A 12,626-nucleotide genomic window follows, 5' to 3' on the forward strand; every position below is an offset into this window, starting at 1 on the left:
AGCAAGTTAGACCGGCGGGAAGAGTTTGAAAGGATGACAACTTTGTAGAGCAGGTAACAGAGTAGAGGGAGACAGAGCAGGAGGGCTTTGGCTCAACTGGGCTGAGGTGATAACAGGTGGAAGCGAGGTCAGTTACTTGTGAAGAATAGAAATGTCTGTGAGGTCGGTGTTCTGTACTGAATGTCAGATGTGGGAAGTCCGAGAGACTCCCAGCCTCCCGGACAGCCACATCTGTGCCAGGTGTGTTGAGCTGCAGCTCCTTAGGGACTGGGTTAGGGAACTGGAGATGCAGCTCGATGACCTTCGTCTGGTCAGGGAAAGTGGGATAGGAGCTATAGGCAAGTAGTCACACTGGGGCCTCTGGAGACAGATAAGTGGGTAACAGTCAGGAGAGGGAAGGGCAAGAGTCAGATACTAAAGAGTACCCCTGTGGCTGATCCCTTAACAATAAGTACTCCTGTAAGAGTACTGTTTGGGGGGGCGGGGTACAGCCTACCTGGGGGAGTCTGGCCCTATGGCTCAGAAGGGTAGGGGAGGGAAGAGGATGGCAGCAGTGATAGGGGACTCTATAGTTAGGGGGTCAGACAGGCGACTCTGTAGATGCAGGAAAGAAACACAGATGGTAGCTTGCCTCCCAGGTGCCAGGGTTCAGGATGTTTCTGATTGCGTTCATGATATCCTGAAGTGGGAAGGAGAACAGCCTGAGTTTGTGGTACATATTGATACCAATGACATAGGTAGGAAAAGGGAGGAGGTCCTGAAAACAGGTGACAGGAATTTAGGAAGGAAATTGAGAAGCAGGACCTCAAAGGTAGTAATTTCGGGATTACTGCCTGTGCCACGTGACAGTAGGTATAGGAATAGAATGAGGCGGAGGATAAATACGTGGCTGAGGGATTGGAGCAGGGGGCAGGGATTCAGATTTCTGGATCATTAGGACCTCCTTTGGGGCAGGTGTGACTTGTACAAAAAGGACGGGTTGCACTTGAATCCCAGGGGGACCAATATCCTGGCGGGGAGGTTTGCTAAGGCTATTGGGGAGAGTTTAAACTAGAATTGCTGAGGGGTGGGAACCAAGCTGAAGAGACAGAGGAAGGGGTGTTTGGCTCACAAAGAGAGAAAGCTTGGAGGCAATGCAAGTGGGAGGATAGGCAGGTGATAGAGAAGGGATGTGCTCAGAGTGATGGTTTGAGATGTGTGTATTTTAATGCAAGGAGTATTATGAACAAAGTGGATGAGCTTAGAGTGTGGATCAATACTTGGAGCTATGATGTTGTGGCTATTACAGAGAGTTGGATGGCTCAGGGGCAGGAATGGTTACGTAGAGTGCCAGGCTTTAGATGTTTCAGTAAAGACAGGGAGGGAGGCAAAAGAGGTGGGGGCGTGGCACTGCTAATCAGAGATAGTGTCACGGCCGCAGAAAGGGAGGAAGTCATGGCAGGATTGACTACTGAGACTTTGTGGGTGGAAGTTAGGAACAGGAAGGGGTCAGTAACTCTACTGGGTGTTTTTTATAGACTGCCCAATAGTAACAGGGACATTGAGAAGCAGATAGGGAGACAGATTCTGGAAAGGTGTAATAACAACATGGTTGTCGTGGTGGGAGATTTTAATTTCCCGAATACTGATTGGCGTCTCCCTAGACCAAGGGGTTTAGATGGGGTAGAGTTTGTTAGGTGTGTTCAGGAAGGCTTATTGACACAATATGTAGATAACCCTACAAGAGGAGGGTTGTACTTGATCTGGTATTAGGAAATGAACCTACTCAGATGTCAGGTCTCTCAGTGGAAGAGCGTTTTGGATGTAATGATCACAATTCTATCTTCTTTACCATAGCATTGGAGAGGGATAGGAACAGACAAGTTAGGAAACCGTTGAATTGTAGTAAGGGGAAATATGAGGCTATCAGGCAGAAACTTCAAAGCATAAATTGGAAACAGATGTTTTCAGGGAAATGTACGGAAAAAATGTGGCAAATGTTCAGGGGATATCTGTGTGGCGTTTTGCATAGGTACATTCCAATGAGACGGAAAGGATGGTAGGGTACAGGAACCGTGGCCTACAAAGGTTGTTGTAAATCTAGTCAAGAAGAAAAGAAAAGCTTACGAAAGGTTCAGAAAACTAGGGAATGATAGAGATCTAGAAGATTATAAGGCTAACAGGAAGGAGCTTAAGAATGAAATTAGGAGAGCCAGAAGGGGCCATGAGAAGGCCTTGGTGGGTAGGATTAAGGAAAACCCCAAGACATTCTACAAGTATGTGATGAGCAGTAGGATAAGAGGTGAGAAAATAGGACCAATCAAGTGTGACAGTGGAAAGGTGTGTATGGAACCAGAAGAGATAACTGAGGTATTTAATTAATACTTTGCTTCAGTATTCACTATGGAAAAGGATTTTGGCGATTGTAGGGATGACTTAACGGTGGACTGAAAAGGTTGAGCATGTAGATATTAAGAAAGAGGATGTGTTGCAGCTCTTGGAAAGCATCAAGTTAGATAAATCACCAGGACCGGATGAGATGTATCCCAGGCTACTGTGGGAGGCAAGGGAGGAGATTGCTGAGCCTCCAGTGATTCTCTTTGCATCATCAATGGGGACGGGAGAGGTTCTGGAGGATTGGAGGGTCACAGATGTTGCTCCCTTATTCAAGAAAGGAAGTAGAGATAGCCTAGGTAATTATAGACCAGTGAGTCTTACTTCCGTGGTTGGTAAATTGAGGGAAAAGATCCTAAGAGGCAGGATTTATGAACATTTGGAGAGGCATAATATGATTAGGAATAGTCAGAATGGCTTTGTCAAAGGCAGGTCATGCCTTATGAGTCTGATTGAATTTTTTGAGGACGTGACTAAACACATTGATGAAGGTAGAGCAGTAGATGTAGTGTATATGGATTTCAGCAAGGCATTTGATAAGATATCCCATTCAAGGCTTATTGAGAAAGTAAGGAGGCATGGGATCTAAGAGGACATTGCTTTGTAGATCCAGAATTGGCTTGCCCACAGAAGGCAAAGAGTGGTTGTAGACAATATTCTGCATGGAGGTTGGTGACCAGTGGTGTGCCTCAAGGATCTGTTCTGGGACCCCTTCTCTTTGTGATTTTTACAATGGACCTGGATGAGGAAGTGGAGGAATGGGTTAGTACATTTGCTGATGACACTAAGGTTGGGGATGTTGTAGATAGTGTGGAGGGCTGTCAGAGGTTACAGTGGGATATCAATAGGATGCAAAACTGAGCTGAGAAGTGGCAGATGGAGTTCATTCCAGATAAGTGTGAGGTGGTTCACTTTGGTAGGTCAAATATGATGGCAGAATATAGTATTAATGGTAAGACTCTTGGCAGTGTGGAGGATCAGAGGGATCTTGGGGTCTGACTCCATAGACACTCAAAGCTGCTGTGCAGGATGACTCTGTGGTTAAGAAGGCATATGGTGCATTAGCCTTCATCAACCATGGGATTGAGTTTAGGAGCCTAGAGGTAATGTTGCAGATATATAGGACCCTGTTCAGACCCCACTTGGAGTACTGTGCTCAGTTCTGGTCACCTCTCTACAGGAAGGATGTGGAAACCATTGAAAGGGTGGAGAGGAGATTTACAAGGATGTTGCCTGAATTGGGGAGCATGCCTTTTGAGAATAGGTTGAGTGAACTTAGCCTTTTCTCTTTGGAGCAACAGAGGATGAGAGGTGACCTGATAGAGGTTTATAAGATGCTGAGAAGCATTGATCGTGTAGATAGTTGGAGGCTTTTTCCCAGGCGTGAAATGGCTAACATGAGAGGGCACAGTTTTAAGGTGTTTGGAAGTCGGTACAGAGGAGATGTCAGGGGTAAGTTCTTTATGCAGAGAATGGTGAGTGAGTGGAATGGGCTGTCAGCAACGGTGATGGAGGCGAATACGATAGGTCTTTTAAGAGACTCCTGGACAGGTACATGGAGCTTAGAAAAGTGAAGGGTTGTGCGTAGCCCTAGGTAATTTCCAAAGTACATGTTCGGCACAGCATTGTGGGCCGAAGGGCCTGTATTGTGCTGTAGGTTTTCTATGTTCTATGCTCTATACTTTATGAATAATTAATGCAAAAAACCAGGTAATTGCAAAGGGTTCACAAATTTTTCTTGTAACTGTGTATAAAATTGTATGAGATTATAGATACACAGAATTGTTTTCCATTGGTAGAGTTACGAGTGTTGAGTTGGCACCAAACTGCAGTCTCCATCTTTGTTTTTTTGTTTTTTAGGTTTCTTTGGGATAGTTTTGCGGCAGAGGGGAGTTATGGTGTTAGATTAGGGTTTGGGGCAAGTTAATGGGTTAAGCTTCTGCTCTGTTTTCAAAGGCCAGCAATGTCGATTTGGAATGAAGGGCATCAGTGTTCATATGTTAAGTCAGCAGAACAACGAGGTCAAGGGCTGGTGGCCTGCCCAGGTCAGCGAGTCACTGTTGGGTTCAAGGGTTGGATTTCTGTGCGGGCAGAAGGCCAATGACACCCTAGCTATATGGGTTTGCTAGACACATGTTTGAGGCCTAGCATTTAAGGTTCCATCATCAGAGAATCCAGCATTCAAGGCCTAGTATTTGTGTCCCATCATCATCAGGTTTGGAGTTTGAGGCTCTGAGTTCAGGGCCTCATCCAAGGACCTCATTGTTTGTCATAGGCATGCCCTGGGGTTGATAGCAAAGATCAAAGCCTGAATATTGAGCAGAACTCAAGGTCTGGTGGCTGAAGCTTCGAGCCTGCGAATCCCTGCAAGTCCACTGGGACAGTCAAAGGCCCAATGCCTGCAAGTCTAAGTTCACTGGAAGCTGGAGGGTGAAGATGGCCTGTTCTGGGGTTGAAGGACTGGGTGTGTGGGTGGACATGAGGGAGAAAGGGGGCTTATTTTACTGATGCTGTTTTATTACTTCTTGTGTTCTGTGTTGTTCTGTCTTGCATAGTGGGGGTGTTACCCTGGGGCCCAAAAGTGTGGCAACACTTGTTAGCTGCCCCCAGCAAATCCTTGGTGATAAATGCAAATGACACATTTCACTGTTTGTTTCGATGTACATGTGAAAAATAATATTAATTTACAAGGGTATAGGTTTAAGGTGAGAGGCATTTAATGTATAAGGTTTTTTATTCAGCAAGTGATTGATGTCTGGAACTCAGTGAACTTTGATTCCAGCAACTCCTATGGCAAAGTACATTTATTGTCGAAGTATGTATGCAGTGTACAGTAGCATGCAAAGGTTTAGGCACCCCTGGTCAAAATTTCTGTTACTGTGAATAGTTAAGTGAGTAGAAGATTAACTGATCCCCAAAAATCATAAGGTTAAAGATGAAACGTTCTTTTCAACATTTTAAGCAAGATTAGTGTATCATTTTTGTTTTGTACAATTTTGGAGTGAAATAAAGGAAAGGAGCACCATGCAAAAGTTTGGCACCCCAAGAGATTTGAGCTCTCAGATAACTTTTACCAAGGTCTCAGACCTTAATTAGCTTGTGAGGGCTATGGCTTGTTCACAATCATCGTTAGAAAAGGCCAGGTGATGCAAATTTCAAAGCTTTATTTCAAAGCAAATACCCTGACTCCTCAAACCTTGTCCCAACAATGAGCAGCCATGGGCTCCTCTAAGCAGCTGCCTAGCACTCTGAAAATTAAAATAAATGATGCCCACAAAGCAGGAGAAGGCTATAAGAAGATAGCAAAGTGTTTTCAGGTATCCGTTTCCTCAGTTCGTAATGTAATTAAGAAATGGCAGTTAACAGGAATGGTGGAGGTCAAGTTAAGGTCTGGAAGACCAAGAAAACTTTCCGAGAGAACTGCTCGTAGGATTGCTAGAAAGGCAAATCAAAACCCCATTTGACTGCAAAAGACCTTCAGGAAGATTTAGTAGACTCTGGAGTGGTGGTGCACTGTTCTACTGTGCAGCGACACCTGCACAAATATGACCTTCATGGAAGAGTTATCAGAAGAAAACCTTTCCTGTGTCCTCACCACAAAATTCAGCATCAGAAGTTTGCAGAGGAACGTCTAAACAAGCCTGATGCATTTTGGAAACAAGTCCTGTGGACTGATGAAGTTAAAATAGAACTTTCTGGCCGCAATGAGCAAAGGTATGTTTGGAGAAAAAAGGGTGCAGAATTTCATGAAAGGAACACCTCTCCAACTGTTAAGCATGGGTGTGGATCGATCATGCTGTAGGCTTGTGTTGCAGCCAGCGGCACGGGGAACATTTAACTGGTAGAGGGAAGAATAAAATTCAATTAAATACCAGCAATTTCTTGAAGCAAACATCACACCGTCTGTAAAAAAAAAAAAAGCTGAAGGTGAAAAGAGGATGGCTTCTACAACAGGATAATGATCCTAACACACCTCAAAATCCACAATGGACTACCTCAAGGGGCACAAGCTGAAGGTTTTGCCATGGCCCTCACAGTTCCCTGACCTAAACATCGTCGAAAATCTGTGGATAGACCTCAAAAGAGCAGTGTGTGCAAGACGGCCCAAGAATCTCACAGAACTAGAAGCCTTTTGCAAGGAAGAATGAGCGAAAATCCCCCAAACAAGAATTGAAAGACTCTTAGCTGGCTACAGAAAGCGTTTACAAGTTGTGATACTTGCCAAAGCGGGTGTTACTAAGTACTGGCCATGCAGGGTGCCCCAACTTTTGCTTCAGGTCCTTTTCCTTTTTTGTTATTTTGAAACTGTAAAAGATGGAAATAAAAAAGTAATCTTGCTTAAAGTATTAAAGAAATGTGTCATCTTTAACTTTATGCCTTTTGGAAATCAGGTCATCTTTTACTCGCTTAGCTATTCACAGTAACAGAAATTTTGACCGGGGGTGCCCGAACTTTTGCATGCCACGGTACAACCCTGAGATTCGTTTTCCCGCTGACAGCTATGAAACAAAGAAACTGCATGGAACCTGTTCCAAGAAAACATCAAACAGCCAATGAGCAAAGAAACGAATCGCACGAATGGCAAAAGAGTGAATAACACACAGAATATTAAACATGAAACCGCAGAGTCCTTGAAACAGTCTAGGAATGTTCAATTTAGTTCAGCTTATTTTAGCACTGTGTTATTTGTTGACTGCAGGCCACAGAACTACTCTGCCCTGATTAAAATTGCACACAATAGCAGTAAAGAAATGAGTTACCAGAAATGCATATAACATCAACTACAGAGTCCTGTAAAAGCAAGTCTAATCCACAAACTGCGCTGATGAAACCTTGCCCAAGACCTAACACACCTGCACCTGCCTCCGGCTGCAGCAAGGGAAAGGGAGAGCGGTTAAACAAAGGCAGACAGTGTTGAACACCCACTTGCCTTCCACCCTTATCCTCATCGGTTTCAATCTTGATCGACGCTTTAATCAACAAGTTGGTCAAGAATTGTAGCTGATCATGGATTACCGCTCCGCCATTGGGTTGCATCCGTTCTCAACCATGCCGAATTCCCTTGGAGACAGCAAAAACACCAGATCACTCATTCAGCCAAAAAACATATTATCAAATGTAAATTTCAGGCTCCAGTCACACACAGCTTAGTAGTGGAAGTATATTTAAAAGAAGAGGTAATTCCGTGAACTGTCTATATGATTTCACTGCTAGTTGCATTGGCCATTGGCACCATTTTTTAAATAAGGGACATTAAGGCAAGCACTTAAATAGTCAAAGGCAAATAAAAATTATGACCCAGTGTGAACAGTTGGGTTAGTGCATATGGGTAAAAAGGTCAGCATGGTCACAGTCGACTGTAGGAGCCATTTAGATGATTCTATTGTGTCAACTCTCTAATCTGGAATGAATCTTTGTGCCACCCCAGCAGAAGATTATTCCTCTGTCTTTGAATCCTTTTATTGATGGGACCTCTTTTGTAATTTTTTTAAATATTTCCCTTTATGGTCATTTTTAGGAATAACCTTGGGACCCATCTTTTCAATTTACCTATATTTGCCTCTTCCATAATTTGGGATGTACCCTTTCAAATTCTTTTGTGAAGTATTTTGAGACATCTCAAATAATTCTGGTACTGTACAAGTATATACTGATTGTTTTATGCTAACAAGGGGAAGTATGATATTTTTCCCAGAATATAATTTATTTTAACTGCATATTGTTCATACGGTTATTCTTGTTTTATGAATATCAATTAATTTCTCTTGTTTTAGTTTTTTAGTTGGAGAAGGGGCTCACAGGTGGGCAGTGGATCATGGAATTGTACCATGTCCTCCTGACATACTGGCAACAAGTAAGATATTTTCAGCTTTTTTCCTCATTCTGCAGATAACCACAGATTATTTTTTGTCAGATATTTTGCATTTAAGAAAGAAAGTTTGCATTTATTTGAGCCATGATTGAATGGTGGAGCATACTTGATGGGCCAAATAGCCTATTTCTGCTCCTGCATATATATTACGGTCTTTATATTTACTCCAGTTTTTAGCGTGGTACAATTAACGGCAAGATTTCCAAACTGTTCACTGCTTTTAAAGAAAGGGTTTTAATTTGGTATTCTTTCTGGTACCTTTCTTCCTGACATCTAACAATGTTGCCCTTGGTTTAAACATTGGAGTTTTAAAGCTGAACAATGATAACACTTTACATGTAATTCTATTGTTTTTTGCTGATGGATAAATGCATTATTGTGACATTCATGATTGTTACATGTAACTAACTAGCCAAATGATGCCTGGCCTTGAAATGCATAATTTGTGAGGTAAATAATTACATAGTGCAAGCAGATTATAGAAACACAGGAAGTAACAATTAGCAAGTTAGATAGTTATTTTATTAGTAGCCAACTTTTCATAATGTGACATCTTTCCTCCCCAAATCTAGTAGCTAAAAGAAATTACTAGGATGGAAGCAAAACATTCTGAGGAATGAAGGAAAATAGGAAGTCACAATCTGCGTGGGAACCAATAACATAGAGGAAAAAAAAGTTAAAGCCCTGCAATCAGATACAGGAGATAAGAAGTTAAAACGTTAGGCTGCAGTGATCTTTGGATTCCTACTAACACGCATACTAATGCTCCAACCTCAGAATAGGTTGGAGTGAGAAAAAATGGTGTGGAAATGAGGACCCAAGTGTTGAGTAGTGTAAGGGACATATTCAAGGTGGACTGTTGCTTTACTGGAACTAGTAACCTAAATCATAAGATGTAGGAGTAGAATGAGGCCATTCTGTCCATCAAGTCCAGTCTGCCATTTGCTCATGACTGTCTTCTTCCCATAACCTTTCACACCCTGAATTATTAAGTATCCAGCAACCTCCACCTTAAATACTCCCAGTGACTGGGCCTCCACAACTGCCTGTGGCAAAGAATTTCACAGATTCACCACCTATGGCTTAAGAAATTCCTCCTTATCTCCATTCTAAATGGTAGTCCCTCTATAGTGGCATTGTGCCCTCCGGTCCTAGATTCTCCCACAGTAGGAAACATCCCCTTCACATCCACTCTACCTAGGCCTTTCAACATTTGATAAGTTTCAATAAGATCTCCCTTCATTCTTATAAATTCCAGCGAGTACAGGCCCAGGGGCATCAAACACTGTACATATGATAGGTTTTTATTCCCGGAATCATTTTCATGAACCTTCTTTGAAGCCTCTCCAATATCAGGACATCCTTTCTTAGATAAGGGGTCCAAAACTACTCACAAGCATTGAGCATTGCCTGTGTCTTGTAAATCCTCAGCATTACATCCTTGTTTTTATATTCTAGTCAATGTTCCCTCTAATTTGTAATGACCAGCATGCGCAAAAAATCTTGTACTATGCAATTTTTTTGCCCAGTGATGACAAAATTTTATATATCAAGGTATTCATTTTAACAGCTAGCAAAACATTGTCAATGAGAACATTGATCTCCTCTGAGTTTGATCGTTTTCACTCTCATTCATCTGCACTCTCATGTAGCAGGCTTGTAATAGGTAATAAAGAATTTTCTCACAGGAGCTTTTGCCTTAAGGAAATCATGCTAGCTTTGGCCTATTTTACCATAAGCCTCCAAGTACCCTGACATCTCATTCTTAACAATCAACTCCAACATCTTCCCAACCACTGAAGTCATGCTAACTGGTCTATAATTTCCTTTTTTCTGCCTCCCTCCCTTTTTGAAGTGTGGAGTGACTTTTGCAATTTTCCAGTCCTCCAGAATCTAGTAATTCTTGAAAGGTCATTAATAATGCCTCCACAATCTCCTCAACCACCTCTTTCAGAATTCTGCAGTGTAGTCCATCTGGTCCAGGTGGGTTATCTACCTTCAGACCTTTTAGTTTCCCAAGTACCTTCTCTCTAGTAATAGCAACTGCACTCACTTCTGCATGACACTCTTGAACTTCTAGCATTCTGCTGGTGTCTGGTACCTGGTTGGAAGTTATGATTAGACAGTAGTGACAAAATACATTGAACTGGGAAAAAGAAGTAGTAGCTTAAATTGGGTTTCAAATCGATAAATTTAAATAAACTGTGCTGACAATGTAGTTGGTGTTCAGCAGGCACAAGGAATAACTCTGATATGATAAAAAATTTAAAGGAAGTGAGGACTGAAAATTTAACAGCACTCCTTAGTATAATACAAAGTCAAAATACCTGAGATGTTGAAGTCTGGAAAAAAGGCAGAAATTATGGAAATACTCAATGTGTAACACAATATCTTCAGAGAGAAAACAGAAAACATTTGTCATCAAAATGTAAAATATTGTCAATCTGAAACAGTAAATCTGTTGCTCTCCACAGTTGCAATGTGAACTGTTAAGCATGTCCAGCATTTCCTATTGTTTCCATTGTCATTGCTATGACTGTGATTGAAGTCATTGGAGAGACGCTGAAGCCAGTGATATAGAAGTCTTTATTCATTACAACAAGCAAGCATCATTCTGGAGACGCTCAAAAACCAAAAATGTATATCACATTTTTATACCTTTCAGATAAAAGGCAACAGCAGGTGATTCAATACAATTTCAATAGTGTATAAGATGATGAGAGGCATTGATCATGTGGATAGTCAGAGGATTTTTCCCAGGACTGAACTGCTTGTCACAAGAGGACACAGGTTTAAGGTGCTAGGGAGTAGGTACAGAGGAGATGTCAGGGGTAAGTTTATTTACGCAGAGAGTGGTGAGCGCATGGAATGGGCTGCCGGCAACGGTGGTGGAGGCAGATACGATAGAGTCTTTTAAGAGACTTTTGGATAGGTACATGAAGCTTAGAAAAATAGAGGGCTATGGGTAAGCCTAGTAATTTCTAAGGTAGGGAAATGTTCGGCACAACTTTGTGGGCCAAAGGGCCTGTATTGTGCTGTAGGTTTTCTATGTTTCTTAATTACAATGACATCGTTTACTTTAATACTTTGGGTTGAAAATGCTTCTTTTGAATTACATATTTACAGTGGGAGACTCCTCTGAATGTTCAAATACATTTGCTAATTGCATGCACTTAGTTACAATGATGTAAATTGTTTCAACCCCTAGCTGCCTGGATTGCTGCAGGGCAATTAACACAGCCCCATTGTCTGATGCATATGCAAGTCTCTTATGGTCATCATTCAGCAAACCATATCTCTTAGTCTGTGGGCCAGTTTAGCTTCAAATTACTGCTTGTAATCTACAGTAAGAACTGTATACTGGTTCTTGCATGAATTAATATTATTCACATAACTCCAGAATATTAACTAACTTACTCTTCTTTTGGCCCCTGGACAGAAATCTGTCCCAGGAAAGCCAATCTTTTAAGGAGGATCAGATTAAGTAGGGCAGCAAAAATGCCCTTTACTTCAGATCCCTTCCCCAATTACTAACTGATCATATCCCTATGTACACCTACATTATCATTCCTAACTATCTATCTAAAAGACGAAGTAGAGATGGCAATAAAAGGTTTCAGAAATTTGATCAGATCCCCTTCTTGATACTTCTGTCCTCTCAATGTTCACCAGTCTGTAAAATGCAGTTTGTCGTTCATGTGTTTGTTGCCTCCATTCTGCTGGCCCATTGCGGTTTACATATCTTTATCTCATCCCTTGATCCTCTGATAGCTAAAACTCAACAGTGGCTCTCAGTAGTTACTCTGTGTGCAGAGGCACCTGCAAGTTAACTATATCAGGTTCGCAGGCAACCAATCACATTCACAGTGGATTGTCAAAATGATCTTGACAAGTCTCTCAGTTCCTTAGATCGATGTACAGGAGGGTTTGCGGTAGTCTCTATTTGAATGGCTGAAAGGACGTCACTCCAGTGGCAGCCCCTCCCGGACTTTCCTTTTGATTGCTGGCCCAACTACTGAAAATACTAAGCTTATTTGTGTCCACTTCCGTTCCAGGCTGGGGTGGCTGCCTTCAGATACTGTGTGCCATTTTCTTTTTCTTGTTCTGCCTTGCCATCAAGGTTTGGAACTTCTTGTCTTTGCCGTAACTCAGATCCCTTCCCATCCATTCTCCCAAAATCTTTCTATCCTGATATATATAACGAACCATCTGCTTTCCAGAACCAGCCTTCATTACGAAGTACAGTTACCGTTATACTTTAACACACTGTTCAGAGATTGCTGTCATGCTCTCTCTGTCTTCTGCATTTGTGTTTCCATTCTCTTTCATCTACAGGCCTGCTTCCATCAGATGTGAAGCAAAAGGTATTCATCACTTAGAT

General features: G+C 42.0%; 1 protein-coding gene across 6 annotated transcripts in view; it reads left to right on the forward strand.

Annotated features, from left to right (window-relative positions):
- tasp1 (taspase, threonine aspartase, 1) overlaps positions 1 to 12,626 on the forward strand; it is a 137,601-nt gene that overhangs the window by 39,011 nt on the left and 85,964 nt on the right. For all 6 annotated transcript variants that reach the window (XM_072265475.1, XM_072265476.1, XM_072265478.1 and 3 more), the window contains one exon: positions 8,148 to 8,227. In XM_072265475.1, the coding sequence (XP_072121576.1) occupies positions 8,148 to 8,227 (80 nt within the window). The remainder of the gene's footprint in view (positions 1 to 8,147; positions 8,228 to 12,626) is intronic.

Source organism: Mobula birostris, chromosome 8, assembly GCF_030028105.1.
Source record: "Mobula birostris isolate sMobBir1 chromosome 8, sMobBir1.hap1, whole genome shotgun sequence".
Lineage (NCBI taxonomy): Eukaryota > Metazoa > Chordata > Chondrichthyes > Myliobatiformes > Myliobatidae > Mobula > Mobula birostris.